This window comes from Coregonus clupeaformis, chromosome 33, assembly GCF_020615455.1.
Source record: "Coregonus clupeaformis isolate EN_2021a chromosome 33, ASM2061545v1, whole genome shotgun sequence".
Classification (NCBI taxonomy): Eukaryota; Metazoa; Chordata; class Actinopteri; order Salmoniformes; family Salmonidae; genus Coregonus; species Coregonus clupeaformis.
Window position 1 is genome coordinate 13239174 of NC_059224.1, and position 23020 is coordinate 13262193.

The 23020-nt window shown below is 47.1% G+C and overlaps 1 protein-coding gene across 1 annotated transcript in view; it reads right to left on the reverse strand.

Moving 5' to 3' along the window:
* LOC121548513 (B-cell lymphoma/leukemia 11B) overlaps window positions 1-23020 on the reverse strand; it is a 58461-nt gene that overhangs the window by 4381 nt on the left and 31060 nt on the right. The window contains exons 3-4 of the mRNA XM_041859970.2: window positions 1075-1778; window positions 39-824 (exon numbers count right to left, since the gene is read on the reverse strand). Of these exons, the coding sequence (XP_041715904.1) occupies window positions 39-824; window positions 1075-1778 (1490 nt within the window). The remainder of the gene's footprint in view (window positions 1-38; window positions 825-1074; window positions 1779-23020) is intronic.

Consider the following 23020-nt stretch of genomic DNA (forward strand, 5'->3'; position numbering starts at 1 on the left):
ATCTAAAACAAGAGTAAAGTCACTGGTTAAGTAGCTACCTTGATTCTCTTGTTGGAGGTGATGGGGGTCGGCCGGCGGTGGAACAGACCAGTGAAGGAGTCTTCTGACCCACTAATCCTTCCGTTCATCAAGGGCCTCTCCTCTCTTCCGCACTCTCTCTCTCTGTCCATCGCTCTGTCCATCGCCCTATCCATCGCTCTCTCTCTGTCCCTCTCTCTCTCCGTCTCCCCCCTCCCAGCATCTCCCCCTTCTCCCGACTCTCCATTAGGCTGCATCTCCCTGTCCAGACTCATGGTCCTCTTGGAAGGGGCCAGTCTCAGGTGATTGTTCAGGTGGTTGTATGGGTGCATGATACCCACCCCTCCGTTCTCCGTCACTCTATCCCCACCATGAGGCTTCTCGTCTGGGGAAGGCCTCGACCCGTTCTCCATGTTCCTGTGGAACTCTGAGTCCATGGTCAGGTTAGACTCAGGCCTACTTAGGCCGTTCCTCATCTCCTCCTCATCCTCCATTTCATCCTCCTCTTCTTCCTCTTCTTCCTCCTCTTCCTCCTCCTCGTTGTCCATCCCCATTTTTCCCTCCCCCTCTCTGCTCTTCCCCTCCCCTTCTCCTCCCTCTCCTCTGCTCCCCACAGAGCCTGACTTGTGCATGTGTGTCTTCATGTGTCTCTTCAGCTTGGAGGCTTGAGAACAGGCGTGGTCACACAGATGACACTTGTAGGGCCTCTCTCCTGTGTGACTCCGTCTGTGGACTATCAGGTTGCTCTGGAACTTGAAGGTCTTCCCACAGAACTCACAGGACTTGGACTTGGCTTGGGCCTGGAACTGAATGAATGAATGAATGAATGAATGAATGAATGAATGAATGAATGAATGAATGAATGAATGAATGAATTAATGAATGAAGGAATGAAGGAATTAATGAATTAATGAATGAACGGATGAATTCTTTATTGTCCCATAGTGAAAATGTCTTGGCAACATTACAGGCATTTCTGGAATACATATAACCCATTACAATACATACAACCCTTCACTTATATACAGCATATATCCCAGGACATACTTCACATACCTGGGCTTGGTTCTGGCCCTTGGGAGTAGTGGTGGCGTCTCCCTGAGGTGTGGGGGGCTGTGGGGGGTAGGTGAGGAACGGTGGGGGCTTGGAGCCTGGCTGGAAAAGGGTTGGACTCAGCAGGCGGTGCATGGGGGGCACCCGGGTGGGCGAGAGAGGGGGTGTGGGGCCTCCGTTGTTAGTATTGTTCCCAACTGCCAGCTCTCTGAGCCTTCTGGAGAAGTCCATGGAGGGAGGTTCCATGGGGGTCAGACGCATCACCCTCTCGAAGGCACTGGGGTGCTGGGAGAGCAGGGACCCCATCTCTTCCGGACCAAGGTGTTCCAGGGGATGTCTGGGGGGCGTGGGGCTGACGAAGGGTGGTGTGGCGGGGAGCCGGGTGTCCAGATACGCCGGAGGTGGATGGGAGTGGTGGTGTTGTTGGGGACGGTGGTACTCCCTGAGTAGTGGAGCCGCCATCTGGAGGAGGTGGAAGGGATTGGAGGTGTCCCCTAGAAACGTTGGTAACGGAGAACGGGGGAGGGAGTCTCCCCCACCCATGGGAGGGGGGAGGGCCATGCGAGGGGTGAGGGTGTAGTTGGAGGGGTGTGTGTCCAGGTAGATTCTGATACCGTGGGTGTGTTGGGCATGCTGGAGCAGGAACCAGGCGCTGGTGAAGGTATGTTTACAGGAAGTGCAGATGTAGCTGGACGGCTCATCTTTACCTGAGAGAGAGAGAGAGAGAGAGAGAGAGAGAGAGAGAGAGAGAGAGAGAGAGAGAGAGAGAGAGAGAGAGAGAGAGAGAGAGAGAGAGAGAGAGAGAGAGAGAGAGAGAGAGAGAGAGAGAGAGAGAGAGAGAGAGAGAGAGAGAGAGAGAGAGAGAGAGAGAGAGAGAGAGAGAGAGAGAGAGAGAGAGAGAGAGAGAGAGAGAGAGAGAGAGAGAGAGAGAGAGAGAGAGAGAGAGAGAGAGAGAGAGAGAGAGAGAGAGAGAGAGAGAGGGAGAGAAATAGAGATTGTAAGTGGTTGGTTCCTATTTTAATGAGAGGCTAAATGACTAACATGAGAAAAATGTAGAAAGAAATGCATGACTGACTGATATGAATCATCTTTAACAGTTCATGGGTCACCTATATAATATCTTAGGTATAATCAAGGTATATAATCAACATACATTGATTGACATATATTCTTTTTTTGCATATCTGGAATGGCAGCATATAAAAACATTATTTCAATGGCCTTCACACACAGGGGGGTAGGGAGGAAGGAGGAGTACAGGGGTTAGGGAGGGTAGGGAGGCAGCCATGTGGAAACTACTACTGAGAGATGGGAGGAAAGGATAGAGGGAGGGAAGGTGGGTGGGAAAGAGCGAGGGATGTCAGAGATACAAAGGGTAGGAGAAAGAGACAAGAAAGAAAGATGGATATGAAAGAGGGAAATAATATAATATGCTATTTAGCAGACACTTTTATCCAAAGCGACTTACAGTCATGTGTGCATACATTTTTACGTATGGGTGGTCCCGGGGATCGAACCCACTACCCTGGCGTTACAAGCGCCATGCTCTACCAATTGAGCTACAAGAGAGAGAGAGAGAGAGAGAGAGAGAGAGAGAGAGAGAGAGAGAGAGAGAGAGAGAGAGAGAGAGAGAGAGAGAGAGAGAGAGAGAGAGAGAGAGAGAGAGAGAGAGATGAAAAAGAAAGAGAGGTTGATAGAAGAGGTAATGTGTAAAATGTAGATTCCTCTTGTCTCAACACAGCTGCCGCATTAAACAACACTACTTCACACTGGTGGAATAACAACCAATATATGGTCCACACACACACACACACACACTGCATCATCTATGACAAATGGTCCTTTAAATGGTCTTAAACATAATGAAACCAATTGAATGTATCAGTCAGTGTGGCACGGCCCGTCTGTCTGTGAGTCATAAAGGCTTGATTTGGAGCTTTAATTCAATTCAGGCTAACTCAGGGCGGTCATTTGCAATTACTGTAGGCCTGCTGCATACAGTGTGAACGTGGGTGTGCTGCTCACTAGGCATCTGCATCCACTTCATCATGTTATGTGGGTCTACTGCCAGCGAGAAGGCAGTATGGGGGTCTTACTCCGACTCCATCGTATTCCCGGCCCAGGCTCAAAGTCTTTTGTGATCAAATAAAGGGTATTTTAGATGGCCACACACACACACACACACACACACACACACACTGCTGATTGAGAGAAGAACAGACAATATCTGAAAATGAGCCTCTCATTAACACGCTGACCCGCCTCCCCGGGGCTCTGTTTAACCAATCACTGAGCCAAGACAGCACACATCGGCACGGTTACTCGAGTCTGTCTGTGTGCGTGTGTGTGCGTGCGCGTGCTTACCTTTGTGTATATTTGTGCGTGTGTGCGTGGGTGGGTGGGTGTGTGTGTGTGGCGCACGCTAGGCCGTCTGCCCGTGTTTAGTTTGGCTGGTCTTCACAGAGCTGCTTGGCAGGCAAGCGCTGGACAGCTTACAACATGGACGGAGAGAAGAGAGGGCGAGAAGGAACGAGGGATGAGGAGGAGGGGCGTGTCTTTGGGGACCAGACACACCCCAGCTAGCACATTTGGTTCCTTGGAAGTTATGGGAACGTATGTGTTTGGTTTCACATTGGTTGTCCGGTAAAACTGCTTTTTTTTTTTTTATGTTCTGAGAACAGAAGTGAACGTTTTGCCTGTTCTGGGAAAGTTTACTTTTAGGTTGCAGGGATGTTCTGAGAACTTTTGACTCTTCTTTCTTAAATGTTTTATTAACGCTCTAACTTCCAATAAGACTTTTTATTAACAGGGCTAGCTTATTTTGGATTAACTTTTTTGAACTCCAAGCACAGATAGGAAATGTGGAAATTAATTTCCTTACGCATTAAACACATTTCTTTTTTATTGTGACACGGCATCAGTGAGATTCAAACCTATGATGTTGTGTTCCCTATCCATGGAATTAGTCCACTGCACCACCGGGATGGAGCTAGCATGCCATGTTTTTTTACACATACAAAGCTGTTTATTTTAGTCTAGTCAAACAGACCCCATTTCAAAGGAAACAAGCACTCACTAAGATCACGCTTAACAACATATCAAATCAAATCAAATCATATTTTATTGTCCACGTGCGCCGAATACAACAGGTGCAGACATTACAGTGAAATGCTTACTTACAGCCCTTAACCAACAGTGCACTTATTTTTATAAAAAAGTAGAATAAAACAACAAAAAAGTGTTGAGAAAAAAAGAGCAGAAGTAAAATAAAATAACAGTAGGGAGGCTATATATACAGGGGGGTACCGGTGCAGAGTCAATGTGTGGGGGCACCGGCTAGTTGAGGTAGTTGAAGTAATATGTACATGTGGGTAGAGTTAAAGTGACTATGCATAAATAATTAACAGAGTAGCAGCAGCGTAAAAAGATGGGGTGGGGGGGCAGTGCAAATAGTCCGGGTAGCCATGATTAGCTGTTCAGGAGTCTTATGGCTTGGGGGTAGAAGCTGTTGAGAAGTCTTTTGGACCTAGACTTGGCACTCCGGTACTGCTTGCCGTGCGGTAGCAGAGAGAACAGTCTATGACTAGGGTGGCTGGAGTCTTTGACAATTTTGAGGGCCTTCCTCTGACACCGCCTGGTATAGAGGTCCTGGATGGCAGGAAGCTTGGCCCCAGTGATGTACTGGGCCGTAGGCACTACCCTCTGTAGTGCCTTGCGGTCGGAGGCCAAGCAGTTGCCATACCAAGCGGTGATGCAACCAGTCAGGATGCTCTCGATGGTGCAGCTGTAGAATTTTTGGAGGATCTGAGGACCCATGCCAAATCTTTACAAAGAGGCTTTGTCCCTCTTCACGACTGTCTTGGTGTGTTTGGACCATGATAGTTCGTTGGTGATGTGGACACCAAAGAACTTGAAGCTCTCAACCTGTTCCACTACAGCCCCGTCGATGAGAATGGGGGCGTGCTCAGTCCTCTTTTTTTTCCTGTAGTCCACAATCATCTCCTTTGTCTTGGTCACGTTGAGGGAGAGGTTGTTATCCTGGCACCACACGGCCAGGTCTCTGACCTCCTCCCTATAGGCTGTCTCATCGTTGTCGGTGATCAGGCCTACCACTGTTGTGTCATCGACAAACTTAATGATGGTGTTGGAGTCGTGCCAGGCCATGCAGTCATGAGTGAACAGGGAGTAAAGGAGGGGACTGAGCACGCACCCCTGAGGAGCCCCCGTGTTGAGGATCAGTGTGGCAGATGTGTTGTTACCTACCCTTAACACCTGGGGGCCGCCCATCAGGAAGTCCAGGATCCAGTTGCAGAGGGAGGTGTTTAGTCCCAGGATCCTTAGCTTAGTGATGAGCTTTGAGGGCACTATGGTGTTGAATGTTGAGCTGTAGTCAATGAATAGCATTCTCACGTAGGTGTTCCTCTTGTCCAGGTGGGAAAGGGCAGTGTGGAGTGCAATAGAGATTGCATCAACTGTGGATCTGTTGGGGCAGTATGCAAATTGGAGTGCCTAGGGTTTCTGGGATAATGTTGTTGATGTGAGCCATGACCAGCCTTTCAAAGCACTTCATGGCTACAGACGTCAGTGCTACGGGTCGGTAGTCATTTAGGCAGGTTATCTTAGAGTCCTTGGGCACGGGGACTATGGTGGTCTGCTTGAAACATGATGGTATTACAGACTCAGTCAGGGACATGTTGAAAATGTCAGTGAAGACACTTGCCAGTTGGTCAGCACATGCTCGGAGTACACGTCCTGGTAATCCGTCTGGCCCTGCGGCCTTGTGAATGTTGACCTGCTTAAAAGTCTTACTCACATCGGCTACGGAGAGCGTGATCGCATAGTCATCCGGAACAGCTGGTGCTCTCATGCATGCTTCAGTGTTGCTTGCCTCGAAGCGAGCATAGAAGTGGTTTAGCTCGTCTGGAAGTCTTGGGTCACTGGGCAGCTCGCGGCTGTGCTTCCCTTTGTAGTCTGTAATAGTTTTCAAGCCCTGCCACATCCGACGAGCATCAGAGCTGGTGTAGTACGATTCAATCTTAGTCCTGTATTGACTCTTTGCCTGTTTGATGGTTCATCGGAGGGCATAGCGGGATTTCTTATAAGCGTCCGGGTTAGAGTCCCGCTCCTTGAAAGCAGCAGCTCTACCCTTTAGCTCAGTGCGGATGTTTCCTGTAATCCATGGCTTCTGGTTGGGGTATGTACGTACGGTCACTGTGGGGACGACATCATCGATGCACTTATTGATGAAGCCAGTGACTGATGTGGTGTACTCCTCAATGCTATCTGAAGAATCCCAGAACATGTTCCAGTCTGTGCTAGCAAAACAGTCCTGTAGCTTAGCATCTGCGTCATCTGACCACTTTTCTATTAACCGAGTCACTGGTGCTTCCTGCTTTAGTTTTTGCTCATAAGCAGGAATCAGGAGGATAGAGTTATGGTCAGATTTGCCAAATGGAGGGCGAGGATGAGCTTTGTATGCGTCTCTGTGTGTGGAGTAAAGGTGGTCTAGAGTTTTTTTTCCTCTGGTTGCACATTTAACATGCTGGTAGAAATTAGGTAGAACGGATTTAAGTTTCTCTGCATTAAAGTCCCCGGCCACTAGGAGCGCTGCCTCTGGATGAGCGTTTTCCTGTTGACTTATGGCCTTATACAGCTCATTTAGTGCAATCTTAATGCCAGCATTGGTTTGTGCTGGTAAATAGACAGCTATGAAAACCGCCACCCCTTGTCTTACCGGAGTCAGCCGTTCTATCCTGCCGATGTAGCGTATAGCCCGCTAGCTGTATGTTGTCCATGTCGTCGTTCAGCCACGACTCGGTGAAACATAAGATATTACAGTTTTTAATGTCCCGTTGGTAGGATAACCGTAATCTTAGGTCATCCAAGATTGAAGATTGGCTAATAGGATTGATGGGAGCGGCAGTTTACTCGCTCGCCGTCGGATCCTTACAAGGCACCCCGACCTACGTCCACGATATCTCTGTCTCTTCCTCATGCGAATGATGGGGATTTGGGCCTTGTCGGGTGTCTGTAGGATATCCTTCGCGGCCGCCTCGTTGAAGAAAAAATCTTCGTCCGTTACGAGGTGAGTAATCGCTGTCCTGATATTCAGAAGCTCTTTTTGGTTATAAGAGACGATGGCAGAAACATTATGTACAAAATAAATTACAAATAGCGCGGAAAAACACACATAATAGTACAATTGGTTAGAGGGTTGTAAAACGGCAGCCATCTTCTCCGGTGCCATCTGGGTGAGAGTACAGAGCGAGTTTTGTTGATGCTGAGAACGGAATGTAATAGCGTAGTTGAACATCATGGGAGAGGGGGGGGCACTATGGGATAAAGCCATGTGTGTGTGTGTGTGTGTGTGTGCGCATGTGTGTGTATGTATGCCTATATGTGTGTGGCTAGCTAATCAAACCCCCACAGACCCCCTCCCTGTGTGACATCTTCCAGAGAGAGTGCCATATGCTGTTAGAGCTATGTGTCAGTTAATAGACTGACAGTTGATGGCTCTCTGCTGATGGCTCTCTTCTGATGGCTCTCCGCTGATGGCTCTCTGATGATGGCTCTCTTCTGACTGATGGCTCTCCGCTGATGGCTCTCTGATGATGGCTCTCTGCTGATGGCTTTCTTCTGATGGCTCTCTGCTGATGGCTTTCTGCTGATGGCTTTCTTCTGATGGCGCTCTGCTGATGGCTTTCTGTTGATGGCTCTCTGCTGATGGCTTTCTGCTGATGGCTTTCTGCTGAAGGCTCTCTGCTGATGGCTCTCTGTTGATGGCTCTCTTTTGATGGCTCTCTGCTGATGGCTCTCTGCTGATGGCTTTCTGCTGATGGCTCTCTGCTGATGGCTCTCTGCTGAAGGCTCTGCTGATGGCTTTCTGCTGATGGCTTTCTGCTGAAGGCTCTGTTGATGGCTCTCTGCTGATGGCTTTTTTCTAAAGGCTCTGCTGATTGCTCTCTGCTGAAGGCTCTGCTGATGGCTTTCTGCTGATGGCTTTCTGCTGAAGGCTCTGCTGATGGCTCTCTGCTGATGGCTTTCTTCTAAAGGCTCTGCCGATGGCTCTCTGCTGATGGCTTTCTTCTGATGGCTCTCTGCTGATGGCTCTCTGCTGAAGGCTCTGCTGATGGCTTTCTGCTGATGGCTTTCTGCTGAAGGCTCTTCAGATGGCTCTCTGCTGATGGCTTTCTGCTGAAGGCTCTGCTGATGATGCTCTGCTACTGCTTAATGATGGACAAACACTAATTTCATCAACTTCTCTTACAAGCAGGGGGAGAGTGAGGGGGAGGAGGAGAGAGAGAGAGGAGAGAGGAGAGAGAGAGGAAGAGGAGGAGAGAGAGGGGGAGGAGGAGAGTGAGGGGGAGGGGGAGGAGGAGAGAGAGACAGAGAGACAGAGAGAGACAGAGAGAGAGAGAGAAAGAGAGAGAGAGAGAGAGAGAGAGAGAGAGAGAGAGAGAGAGAGGGAGGAGGAGAGAGAGGGGGAGGAGGAGAGAGAGAGGAGAGAGAGAGAGAGAGAGAGAGAGAGGGGGAGGAGAGAGAGAGGAGAGAGCGAGAGAGAGAGAGAGAGAGAGAGAGAGAGAGAGAGAGAGAGAGAGAGAGAGAGAGAGAGAGAGAGAGAGAGAGAGAGAGAGAGAGAGAGAAAGAGGATATGCAAATGAGCCAATCAGGGCTCTGCGTCTTGTAATGTCAGCTGTCTCTGTGTTATGCTGTGAAATCCCCCATCAGCCTCCCAATCAGGAAATACAACATCTACATGTAGTAGAGGCCCACGAAGCCTGGTGGACACACAGACACACACACACACCAGAGTAGCCACCCAAATACACACGCACACACACACACACACATCAGAGAAGCCACAAGCACACAAACACGAATACACACACGCACACCAGTGAGAGAGGGGAGAGATGTCTATGTATCTATCGCTCCAGTCAATAAAGGCTGTGCTATGATTCAATTTGCAGTAATTACCGTCTTCCATCCACTGACACACACAATTCTGTCCGCATATACACACATACACACACCGGCCGCACACACACACACACACACACCACACTACCCTCTGCCACTGACGTGTTCAACTACCAGCTACCGCACTTACACTGTAGTCTCCATGGACACAGCGACGAGATCAAATGGCCCAATTTACTCCCCCTCCTCCCCCCTCCTCCCCCCTCCTCACCACTCTTCCCCCCTCCTCCCCCCTCCTCACACACCCCCTCACACTTCAGTCAATATGACTGAGATGAGAGGTTAACTAGCTAAATTGAATCGTGTGGCAGTTATATTGTTATGTGACAATCTGTGCAGCAATGTTAGTTACTCACAGCTTATCACTTGTCTATTTCTATTGGCTCTGGGGAGAGAGTTGCCTATATAGGTACAGATCTAGGATCAGCTTACCTGACCAAATCATAACCTTCATCATTAGGTGAAGCGGATGCAAAATGAGCTTAGAGCAGTGTGTCTAGGGGGTAACATTATTCTACTCCAAATTGAGTGGGAGAGGCCAGTCGCCATAGTGAGGTGGGCCAGTAGCCATAGTGGGAGGGGTCATTAGCCATAGTGAGGTGGGCCAGTAGCCATAGTGGGAGGGGCCATTAGCCATAGTGAGGTGGGCCAGTAGCCATAGTAGGAGGGGCCATTAGCCATAGTGAGGTGGGCCAGTAGCCATAGTGGGAGGGGCCATTAGCCATAGTGAGGTGGGCCAGTAGCCATAGTAGGAGGGGCCATTAGCCATAGTGAGGTGGGCCAGTAGCCATAGTGGGAGGGGTCATTAGCCAAAGTGAGGTGGGCCAGTAGCCATAGTGGGAGGGGTCATTAGCCATAGTGAGTTGGGCCAGTAGCCATAGTGGGAGGGGTCATTAGCCAAAGTGAGGTGGGCCAGTAGCCATAGTGGGAGGGGCCATTAGCCATAGTGAGGTGGGCCAGTAGCCATAGTAGGAGGGGTCATTAGCCATAGTGAGAGGAGACAGTAGTCAGACAGGAAGTCATTAATGGTGGGTATATGCGTAGAGGTGGGCCAATCATAAAATAGTTCCCCTCCCTCCTAGGTTAGTTTCTGCGAAACCACCACCAGGCCAATTAGGTGTTCTGTAGGTACCTTAGATCTTAAGCCTAATGTCGCTTTTATTCTTTCCACATTGGCTTTAATAGCAATTATTAGCTTTAAAAGCACAAACAAATGTCAGGGAGAAGGGAGAGAGAGAGAGGAGAGAGAGGAGAGAGAGAGAGAGAGAGAGAGAGAGAGAGAGAGAGAGAGAGAGAGAGAGAGAGAGAGAGAGAGAGAGAGAGAGAGAGAGAGAAAGAGAGAAAGAGAGAAAGAGAGAAAGAGAGAGAGAGAGAGAGAGAGAACTGTGCCATGGTATTGAATGACTACATCTGGGGGTTAGAGAAGAAAGTGAGGCTTGGTAAGGTTTGAAGCAGCAGATGGATTAACACACACACACACACACACACGGTAAAACACACACACACGGTAACACACTCACACGGTAAAAACCCACACACGGTAACACACACACACACGGTAACACACACACCCTCTAATGGGCCACGGATTCAGAGTGACACACACACATCGCCACAGCAACAGATTTGCATATAGAACAAAGCCGCCTCCAGGCGAGGCCACCAGGACCAACACACTGACATACACACACTCACCTCTGACACACACTGACACACATATTGCCTCCCACCCTGGATGCACCTGTCAGGGGCGAGGTGCTGTTAAAAGGTCCTCATTAGAATGGCTTTGATCTAGAGGCTCACGGGGGTCCCCTGCAAACTCACCCACCTGCTCCTGTTCCCTCACCCCCCCTCTCCCTACCCCCTCACCTGCTCCTCCCTCCTGCTCCCCTCTCTCCTCAACCCCTCATCTGCTCCTCCATCCTGCTCCCCTCTCTCCTCACCCCTCACCTGCTCCTCCCTCTGCTCCCCTCTCTGCTCACCCCCTCACCTGCTCCTCCCCCCTGCTCCCCTCTCTCCTCACCCCTCACCTGCTCCTCCCCGCTACTCCCCTTTCCTGCCCCTCTCAGCTCTGCTGTCTCTGCATGCCCCTCTCAGCTCTGCTGTGGGCGGCAGAAAGCTTAGCGGTTAAGAGTGTTGGGCCAGTAACTGAAAGGTCGCTGGTTCAAATCCCCGAGCTAACTAGGTGAAAAATCTGTCGATGTGCCCTTGAGCAAGGCACTTAGCCCTAATTGCTCCTGTAAGTTGTTCTGGATAAGAGTGTCTGCTAGACCGGTTCCAATCCCAGTGCAAAACAACTGACATAATTTCAACTGATTTCATTTCAAAGATTTGCATAGGCTAGGTGTTGCATTATTTTCTTAACAGTCAGCATAGATACATGTCAGATAAAGGTACGAAGATCCAGGCCTATATATGTACAATATTCAGAAAATGTCCCCCCAAGAGGTTGGCTGAGACTATGTAGGCTACACAGACCAGTTCCAGCACAAAACTACAGTATCAATATTTCCAAAGATTTGCATGTGTGTTCTAACAACTATGGTGAATAGGAAACCAGGCCCGCACAGTAAGCCTCGACTCAGCTTGGTTCTGGGCAGGAGTGTGGAAAGGGTACATGTCTTCTCAAGCCAGAGACTGTGGAGAGGCAGGAAGGGAGCAGAATAGAGCTGCATATTGGCCACTGTGAGGGTGGCAGTAGCAGGAAGGTGGTATGGCTCTCACACAGTGGGGATGGCTCCACACTAACTCAAAGCAGGCCTAGGCCCAGTATAACTACTCAAGTGTGTGTGAGCTCTGTGTGTGTGTGTGTGTGTGTGTGTGTGTGTGTGTGTGTGTGTGTGCCTGCATCTGTAGCCAATCTGAGTTAGACCTGGTGAAAGCCCTAAGAGACATAGAGGGGGGGATTAAACAATAAAGGTATCATGTATATCTCCATAAAGGTATCATGTATATCTCCATAAAGGTATCATGTATCTCCAGCAACATAACCAGAGACAGGCAATAACAACCAGCCTCTCATGTAGCAAACTATGGGAGCTGCTCTGCTCCAAGCCTCCAGGGCATCTCTCAGAGCACAAGGAAAAGCTGTGAAAAATAACTGGAAAGACCTCTCTGTCAGTAAGAGCTATGGTTCTTGGCTCAGCCTCTGTAATCGCTCGAAAAAAGCTTGAGCTCCAAAAGTGCATTAGCTAAGCTTTCTGAGGCATTTCTGTGAGCCTGACTCATCGACTCATAACTGGAGTGTGTTTGTCTGTGTGTGTGTGTGTGTCTGTGTGCTGGGGTCTCGCTGGCTCTGCCGTCAATCATGTGGCGCTGGATGAGTTTGATGGATGACTATCACTCGTACTTGTGGCTGAGAGAAGAAAAGATGCAGGGAATGGAGAGGAGAGAGAGAGAGAGAGAGAGAGAGAGAGAGAGAGAGAGAGAGAGAGAGAGAGAGAGAGAGAGAGAGAGAGAGAGAGAGAGAGAGAGAGAGAGAGAGACAGACAGAGAGACAGAGAGACAGAGAGATATATAGAGGATAGAGAGAGCTGAGTTCAGAGTAAACGTGATGAGGTTCATTATTTTCTGTTGCTCCCTCCCTCCCTCCCTCCCTCCCTATAGTCTCTCTCTGCCAGTTGATATGGTCTCTCTCTCTGTCAGTTCATATGGTCTCTCTCTGTCAGTTCATATTGTCTCTCTCTCTGTCAGTTCATATGGTCTCTCTCTCTCTGTCAGTTCATATGGTCTCTCTCTCTGTCAGTTCATATGGTCTCTCTCTCTCTGTCAGTTCATATGGTCTCTCTCTCTGTCAGTTCATATGGTCTCTCTCTCTCTGTCAGTTCATATGGTCTCTCTCTGCCAGTTGATATGGTCTCTCTCTCTGTCAGTTAATTTGGTCTCTCTCTGTCAGTTCATATGGTCTCTCTCTCTGTCAGTTCATATGGTCTCTCTCTCTGTCAGTTCATATGGACTCTCTCTCTGTCAGTTCACATGGTCTCTCTCTCTGTCAGTTCATATGGTTGCTCTCTCTGTCTCTCTGTCAGTTAATGTGGTCTCTCTCTTTCAATTCATATGGTCTCGCTCTCTGTCAGTTCATATGGTCTCTCTCTTTCAGTTCATATGGTCTCTCTCTGTCAGTTCATGTGGTCTCTCTCTCTCTCTTTCAATTCATATGGTCTCTCTTTCTCTCTCTGTCAGTTCATTCTCTCTCGTTCAATTGATATGGTCTCTCCCTCTATCTCTCTGTCAGTTCATATGGTCTCTCCTGTAATAACCATTCTGCTGTGATGTTCTAAATGTCACATGGAGTCTGGCAGTTCTGCTCTGCTCTGCTGTGGGAGGTATGTAAGCCTGTCCCAGGTGGGGCTTGGGATGGGACTGGGGATGGGTCTGGGCCTGGGGCTGTTACTGGGACTGGGGCTTTGGCTAGGGTTGGAGCTGGGCAGGGCTGGAGTTATGGGGGGGTCTTAGGTGGCCTGGCCTGCCCTACCGTACCTACTTGCCCGTACAAATAAAATATTTAGATATTGAGAATTTATTTGACCGAGACAGACGCCGAGAGAAACACGCATCAATCTCGGTCAGATAAAGCATCCGAGTGAGGGAAACAGCGCCCCTCTGTCTCAGTATGTGCAGCCCATGTATCTGATACTGTCTGGACCAAAAGAGTATGGCATGTCATACTATTTTTGGCCACACAGTATCAGATACATGGGTTACATCTAGTAAGACAGAGGGGCACTGTTTCGCTCGCTGGGATGCATTATCCGGAGAGAGGTTTCAGCCATGCAAATTGAAGGAAAGTTGGCAGGTGCTGGACTCTTCGGATGCTGGAATTATTTTTGATGAATGTGCGAAGGTAACCTACTTTTTGAATAGGCAGCGTGTCCAATAGGCTTAACGTAAATTGAAATAAATACAGTACATTCGGAAAGTATTCAGACCCCTTGACTTTTTCCATGTTTTGTTACATTACAGCCTTATTCAAAAATGGTTGAAATAGATTTTTTCCCTCATCAATCTACACAAAATACCCCATAATCACAAAGCAAAAACAGATTTTTTGAAATGTTTGCACATTTATTAAAAATACAAAAACGGAAATATCACATTTACCTAAGTATTCAGACCCTTTACTCAGTACTTTGTTGAAGCACCTTTGGCAGCGATTACAGCCTCAAGTCTTCTTGGGTATGACGCTACAAGCTTGGCACGCCTGTATTTGGGGAGTTTCTCCCATTCTTCTCTGCAGATCCTCTCAAGCTCTGTCAGGTTGGATGGGGAGCATCACTGCACAGCTATTTTCAGGACTCTCCAGAGATGTTCGATCAGGTTCAAGTCTGGGCTCTGTCTGGACCACTCAAGGACATTCAGAGATTGTCCCAAAGCTACTCCTTCGTTGTCTTGGCTGTGTGCTTAGGGTCGTTGTCCTGTTGGAAGGTGAACCTTCGCCCCAGTCTGAGGTCCTGATCACTCTGGAGCAGGTTTTCATCAAGGATCTCTCTGTACTGTAGTACTCTGTAGCATTAATTTTTCCTTCGATCCTGACTGGTCTCACAGTCCCTGCCGCTGAAAAACATCCCCACAGCATGATGCTGCCACCACTGTGCTTCACAGTAGGGATGGTGCCAGGTTTCCTCCAGATGTGACGCTTGGCATTCAAGCCAAAGAGTTCAATCTTGGTTTCATCAGACCAGAGAATCCTGTTTCTCATGGTCTGAGAGTTTTTAGGTGCCTTTTGGCAAACTCCAATCGGGCTGTCATGTGCCTTTTACTGAGGAGTGGCTTCCGTCTGGCCACTCTACCATAAAGGCCTGATTGGTGGAGTGCTGCAGAGATGGTTGTCCTTCTAGAAGGTTCTCCCATATCCACAGAGGAACTCTGGAGCTCTGTCAGAGTGACCATCGGGTTCTCAGTCACCTCCCTGACCAAGGCCCTCAGTTTGGCCAGGTGGCCAGCTCTAGGAAGAGTCTTGGTGGTTCCAAACTTCTTCCATTTAAGAATGATGGAGGCCACTGTGTTCTTGGGGACCTTCAATGCTGCAGACATATTTTTGTACCCTTCCCCAGATCTGTGCCTCGACACAATCCTGTCTCTGAGCTCTACGGACAAGTCCTTCGACCTCATGGCTTGGTTTTAGCTCTGACATGCACTGTCAACTGTGGGACCTTATATAGACAGGTGTGTGCCTTTCCAAATCATGTCCAATTACATTTTACATTTTAGTCATTTAGCAGACGCTCTTATCCAGAGCGACTTACAGTTAGTGAGTGCATACATTTTCATACTGGCCCCCCGTGGGAAACGAACCCACAACCCTGGCACAGGGGCCAGTATGAAAATCAGTATGTCCAATCAATTGAATTTACCACAGGTGCATCGTTAGATGCTTTTTTGCCCTTCTGCATCACTTTATCCACAGAAGATCCCTGCTAAACATAGAATAAACATCTGTCTGACTGTGGCTGCCGATAACTTCAGAACGAAGTTGACTACAATTAAAAGGTTGCCAAAGTATTTGCAATTGTTACAAACAAGTGAAGGATAGAACGATGCTTCAAATAAAAACTGAGATGACTGCATTAAAATATACATAGCCTATACACTGAGAGAACAAAACATTAGGATCACCTTCCTAATATTGAGTTGCAGAACAGCCTCAATTCGTCAGGGCATGGACTCTACAAGGTGTCGAAAGCGTTCCACAGGGAGGCTGGCCCATGTTGACTCCAATGCTTCCCACAGTTGTGTCAAGTTGGCTGGATATCCTGGATGTCCTTTGGGTGGTGGACCATTCTTCATACACACCAGAAACTGTTTGGCGTGAAAAATCCAGCAGCGTTGCAGTTCTTGACACAAACCGGTTACCATTCTCATTCTAGGAGCGGAAACGTTGTTTGCAGAGTTCACAACCTGGTACACTTGTGAGAAACAGATATATTATTTTTTCATGTCCATAATTTACGAGTTTTGTAAATCAATTCATTGTCTTTTGTTTGGTGTGCTCCATGTGAGCAATGAGCATGTGTCTGCTTTCTCTGTCCTTTTGATGATGAGGGATCACACGTGTGCATGCCTGAGCACGCATAGCAGTACCTGGCCTGCTGCGTGCAAATGTAGGAAATTGCCCATTTGGGGATGTTTGATTTCTGATTGTCTGAACTCACCACGTCCACCACTAATAAGCCGAGCTTCTCAGTCATTTTTTCTTCAACTCAAACAGTAAGTAAATATATTGTTTTACATCCACTGTGAATGGTAATATTTCCTCAATTCTCACAGTAATTGAAAAATCTTTCCAACACTCTCCCCATCGATAATCACCAAACCTTGGTGTGAAAGACCAAGAATAGCATGATCTGATGGTCCCATATATCCAGTGGAAACGTCATAAAATACCTGAACACTTTTTCCCTTGCGCGGGAAACTCTGAGGGCCCGGAATAGGCTAGTTGAGACAATGTTGCATGTTCGCCGGGCGAAAGCTTCAGGCCAGACCCAGTTGATTGATTTGATACAATGTTGCACTTCACTAAGCGATGACCGATAGAAAGGGAGGCAGAGTAGAGAGATTAATGCAAACCTGCATTTTCATCAGGATATTTTCTACTGGTTTTATTTGTCAGCTTTATGTATTTTTACTTAGTTGACAATGGAAGTTAAATGCCTACTGCTGCATTGGCCTATAGGCCAGGAGTATGCATGCATTCATTTCTTTAGCCGCGAACAGTGTATCAATGTGTCCATATGACAGAGGCTGGTGCTCTCGCATTAGTTGGATTTTTACTTTTAGATTTGTATCTTTTTAATTCAGCTGTTTATGATTAACCAAGTAACAATGATTTTGAGAAACAAGAAGGTTATTATTGAAATGAAACTGTTCCACGAAAATGCGCATCGGCTATGAAAAATCATAACTGGCACGGAGATCGGTAGATAAGCTTCCCCAAACTTAAAACTCATGCTCCGCCTATGAAGTGATTTGTTTGACAATCAGATGAAAACATCATGACTGGTTGTGTCCATACCAAAATTAAAAGGTAATACATTTTTACATTTAAATTCCATGTCTTTTCAATAAAACCAATCTACAAAATAGGAGGTCCTGTGAAGAAAACGTGCCCCCCTATGGAAATCAAATGCCCATCCAACTGATTAGTTCTGGGAAGGGGTTAGGATGGGATGTGGGAAAAGGGCCGGTTACGGCGAACTGGGGATGAGGACTTTGGGCTGCAGGTCTGGGGACGAAGAGGAGCAGCTGGGAGGAACTGGGGGACATGGAGACTGGGAACCAGGCTGAGGCTGCAGGACTAGTGTGGACTGGGGAGTGACTGGCAGCATGGCCTGCTTATGTGGGTTAATAACCAGAACAGAGCATTCTCTGGCAGGCTCAGACAGCACAGCACAGTACACTGCAGCTTAATGATATCCACCTGGGCCTGTCAACCAGTTACATTTAGCCCCTTACACTGTCATACCACCAACCTCACAGGGACCAAGCCTTCCTTCCTAACCAATTGGGGAGCCATACAAACCTCTCCTCGCATACTGCCACATACCTGGGGCTGTATTCACAAACTCTCAGAGTAGGAGTGCTGATCTAAGATCAGAAACAGTGCCTTCAGAAAGTATTCACACCCTTTGACTTTTCCCTACATTTTGTTGTGTTCCAGCCTGAATTGAAAATGATTATATAGAGCTTTTTTTGTCACTGGCCTACACACAATACCCCATAATGCCAAAGTGGAATTATGTTTTTTGAAATTTGTACAAATTAATTAAAAATGAAAATCTGAAATGTGTTGAGTCAATAAGTATTCAACCCCTTTGTTGTGGCAAGCCTAAATAAGTTCAGGAGTAAAAATGTGCTTAATAAGTCACATAATAAGTTGCATGGACTCACTCTGTGTACAATAATAGTGTTTTTGTGATTTTTGAATGACCACCTCATCTCTGTACCCAACATATATAATTATCGTAAGGTCCCTCAGTCAAGCAGTGAATTTCAAACACAGATTCAACCACAAAGACCAGGGAGGTTTTCCAATGCCTCGCAAAGAAGGGCACCTATTGGCAGTAGTGGTGTGTAAAATCACCGGGGAAGCCAAGCCAGGGAAAAAAAGTCATATTACAACCTATGTGTTATGATAATTGCATTGCCTTGACACCGTGATATATAGGCCTAAGGCCGAGACATTAAGAAGACACAGTGGCAGAATAAATTCAACCACACAAATTCAATCAAACCGGAGAGCAACATCTGTCCGGTGAAGTCCACAAAACATATTGCATGTAACAGTCACATGACCTACAGCATGGTCAAGCTAGTTAATGTTTCCGACATTTTCGGACTAGTAAACAAATATTGATTTAGAACCACAGGCGAGTTACCGCAAGTCGCAAAGAAAACAGGCGCTGCCGCCACTATTCCAGCAACATTTTCAACATTTCAACGTCATCTAATCACCTCTGCTTAGTCTAATACAGTGATAACTAAAAGACACCAAAAACGATTTAGTCCAATCATCGTAAGATAAATATGATGTGGCTGTCCATGGTAGCCTACTGATTTGTGTGTGTGCGTGCGTGTGTGTGTGTGTGTGTGTGCGTGTGCGTGTGGGTGTGTGTGTGTGTGTGTGTGTGTGTGCGTGTGTGTGGGTGTGCGCGTGCGTACAAGTAGAAAAAACATGTTGACTCATCCTACTTCTAGAGAAACGCCAATGCCACCCTCCTCTTTCATGTTGCCTAAATTGTCTTTGACTCTGTCATACAGTACATGCTTTTAGTTTTTGTTGTCCTGGGCTACCTGGCTAAAATGCTTTCTCACTAGCTTAACTTTCTTTCATGGGCAACAATGTGCCAGGCCAGCTAGTTAACATTAGCCTAATGCAGCTAGCTAGCTACATATTGAACTTCCATCCTCTCAAGTTTTTTCATACTGGCCCCCCGTGGGAATCAAACCCTTTGGTGCGCTAGGACCATTCACAGCTGAGCTAATTCAGTTCAGCTCAACGCTGATTGGCTATTATTTTATACTTTTTTTATCAAGGGATGCCAAATGCTCGCTGGCTTTACTTGCATTCAATGCTACGGGTGACAACAATGTCATACTCTTTTTGACCAGACAGGGCTACACATACGGAGACAGAGGGGCACTGTTTCATTCACTCGGATGCTTTCTCCGGTGAGATACATTCAGACTCTTGCTAATTGAAGGAAATTGATGAAACACAGAGAGACGAAAGATACATTATTTTGTATGTTTAAAAAAGAATAATAGAGAAGCCTGGCTTCCCTTGGCTTCCATGAATACACGCCACTGTCTCTCTGTGGCCTTAAAAAAAAAAAAACACTAAGGTGTGTCAAACCAAACCAAACCAAATCGTCTCTTGGCTTACACTGGAGTTGTCAGCTAAAATACCACGTCTCACTCTGCAACACCCTCTCCCCTCCACTAAAACACACACACAGGAGAACACATACACACAGACACACACTAACTAACACACACACAGTGACAGGCAGGTGTGTGAGAACGATTGGGCTGTGTTTGGCCCTGGGCTTCCCCTGTGGGTTTTCTTTCTCTGTCCCTGGGCAGTACACAGACTAGGGGGAGGGAGAGAGAGAGAGAGAGAGAGAGAGAGAGAGAGAGAGAGAGAGAGAGAGAGAGAGAGAGAGAGAGAGAGAGAGAGAGAGAGAGAGAGAGAGAGAGAGAGAGAGAGAGAGAAAGACAGAGCGAGAGAGCGAGAGCGAGAGCGAGAGGAGAGAGAGAGAGAGAGAGAGAGAGAGAGAGAGAGAGAGAGAGAGAGAGAGAGAGAGAGAGAGAGAGAGAGAGAGAGAGAGAGAGAGAGAGAGAGAGAGAGAGAGAGAGAGAGAGAGAGAGAGAGAGAGGAGAGAGAGAAAGACAGAGAGAGAGAGAGAGAGAGAGAGAGAGAGAGAGAGAGAGAGAGAGAGAGAGAGAGAGAGAGAGAGAGAGAGAGAGAGAGAGAGAGAGAGAGAGAGAGAGAGAGAGAGAGAGAGAGAGAGAGAGAGAGAGAGAGAGAGAGAGAGAGAGAGAGAGAGAGAGAGAGAGAGAGAGAGAGAGAGAGAGAGAGAGAGAATCCCCTGACTCTTATCAGTCTGATGCATTTCCTGCTCCTGGCATGGCTCCTGCATAGCTTATGGTTAAGAAGGCTTTCATCCATCCAGACTGCCTTCAGCACACACAAGCACACACATGCACATACACACGTTTGTTGTATTATCCTTGTGGGGACCAAACCATTGATTCCTATTTGAAATCCTATTTTCCCTAACCCCTAACCCTAAACCGAAACCTAAACCTAACCCCTAACCCTAAAATAGCTTTTTTCCTTGTGGAGACCGGCAAAATGTCCCCACTTGTCCAAATTGTCCTTGTTTTGCTACCCTGTGAGGACTTCTGGTCCCCACAAGGATAGTAAAACCAAACACCCACATCCCTGGGTGCCCTGGCTGTTGCCTCCTGCCACAGGCCCAGACTACAGGCACAGACTAGCTCATTGCTCCACTGGCACCAATCACACTGATAACATCACAGGCTTTATTTCATTTAACTCTGTTCTGTGAAAGAGGAAGGAGGAGAAGGGCTGTGTGTGTGTGTGTGTGTGTGTGTGTGTTTTAGGTTGACTTATTACCATGGTACCTCTGTAACCTTGAAGAGATAATTCCCCTGGCTCTATTGTCATCAGCCGCCATAGACATGACAGCACAGGCTCCCTTCTCAACACAGAACATTTACAAGAGAAATTTGATTTTTTTTTTTTTACAAAAAAGGAGGGGATATATACAGAGAGTATGAAATTCCACAATAACTTAAAAAGAAGAAATGAACAGGTAATATACATCAAACCCGTCTTGGTTTAATTACTACAAGTTTTAATAAAACAAAAAGAACTAATTATATTATTTGAAGAACATCATTTCCATTATTTATCAGTGATACATACAACTGACAATAATGCAGCTATTAAAATTAAGTGTTTTAGCGGCCTATTGTGTTTTTACTGAACTACCAAACAAAAGAGGAAGAAAGCAATCAATAATAATAATAATATTTGTGGTGAAACACATTGTAAACCATAAACACTGTCTCCTCACTTTAACAGTACTACACCACCCAGACAGCTCGGCCAATAAGACGATTAGAGACATAACAACGCTAAAGTAACACTACCCGTTCTCTCTAACACACAAGACCCTCTACAAAAACCGCACTAAAAGCAGCCAGTATGCAAACACACCACACACATTTCATCAGAAAAGCTCTCCTTTGCCCTAAACGGGGTCTATAGCTCTGAACTTTTCAGACAGTACAATATACTTTTTATCCCATGTCTGTCATCTATGCAAGGCTTCAGTTGTTACCTAAAGACTGTTTTTTTTAAAGCAGGGATAAGTCTCTGTCTATGTTGCAGGGCAGGTTTCTAAGTGTTTTGACCCTCCCTGGTCGGTCAAAACTGTCTTTGTTGGCATCATATTCAATCTTTAGAATTATAGCCTTTCTTGGGTGAATCATAGGACCTTAGTGTCAAGCCTCAAGAGTACCTGCACAGCAAAGCCTAGGGCTCAACCTTGACGGTATTCAATCTGAATCACAAGGTGTACAGTGGGGGACAAAAGTATTTGATCCCCTGCTGATTTTGTACGTTTGCCCACTGACAAAGAAATGATCAGTCTATAATTTTAATGGTAGGTTTATTTGAACAGTGAGAGACAGAATAACAACAAAAAAATCCAGAAAAACGCATGTCAAAAATGTTATAAATTGATTTGCATTTTAATGAGGGAAATAAGTATTTGACCCCCTCTCAATCAGAAAGATTTCTGGCTCCCAGGTGTCTTTTATACAGGAAACGAGCTGAGATTAGGAGCACACTCTTAAAGGGAGTGCTCCTAATCTCAGCTTGTTACCTGTATAAAAGACACCTGTCCACAGAAGCAATCAATCAATCAGATTCCAAACTCTCCACCATGGCCAAGACCAAAGAGCTCTCCAAGGATGTCAGGGACAAGATTGTAGACCTACACAAGGCTGGAATGGGCTACAAGACCATCGCCAAGCAGCTTGGTGAGAAGGTGACAACAGTTGGTGCGATTATTCGCAAATGGAAGAAACACAAAATAACTGTCAATCTCCCTCGGCGTGGGGCTCCATGCAAGATCTCACCTCGTGGAGTTACAATGATCATAAGAACGGTGAGGAATCAGCCCAGAACTACACGGGAGGATCTTGTCAATGATCTCAAGGCAGCTGGGACCATAGTCACCAAGAAAACAATTGGTAACGCACTACGCCGTGAAGGACTGAAATCCTGCAGCGCCCGCAAGGTCCCCCTGCTCAAGAAAGCACATATACATGCCCATCTGAAGTTTGCCAATGAACATCTGAATGATTCAGAGGAGAACTGGGTGAAAGTGTTGTGGTCAGATGAGACCAAAATGGAGCTCTTTGGCATCAACTCAACTCACCGTGTTTGGAGGAGGAGGAATACTGCCTATGACCCCAAGAACACCATCCCCACCGTCAAACATGGAGGTGGAAACATTATGCTTTGGGGGTGTTTTTCTGCTAAGGGGACAGGACAACTTCACCGCATCAATGGGACGATGGACGGGGCCATGTACCGTCAAATCTTGGGTAAGAACCTCCTTCCCACATCCAGGGCATTGAAAATGGGTCGTGGGTGGGTATTCCAGCATGACAATGACCCAAAACACACGGCCAAGGCAACAAAGGAGTGGCTCAAAAACAAGCACATTAAGGTCCTGGAGTGGCCTAGCCAGTCTCCAGACCTTAATCCCATAGAAAATCTGTGAAGGGAGCTGAAGGTTCAAGTTGCCAAACGTCAGCCTTGAAACCTTAATGACTTGGAGAAGATCTGCAAAGAGGAGTGGGACCAAATCCCTCCTGAGATGTGTGCAAACCTGGTGGCCAACTACAAGAAACGTCTGACCTCTGTGATTGC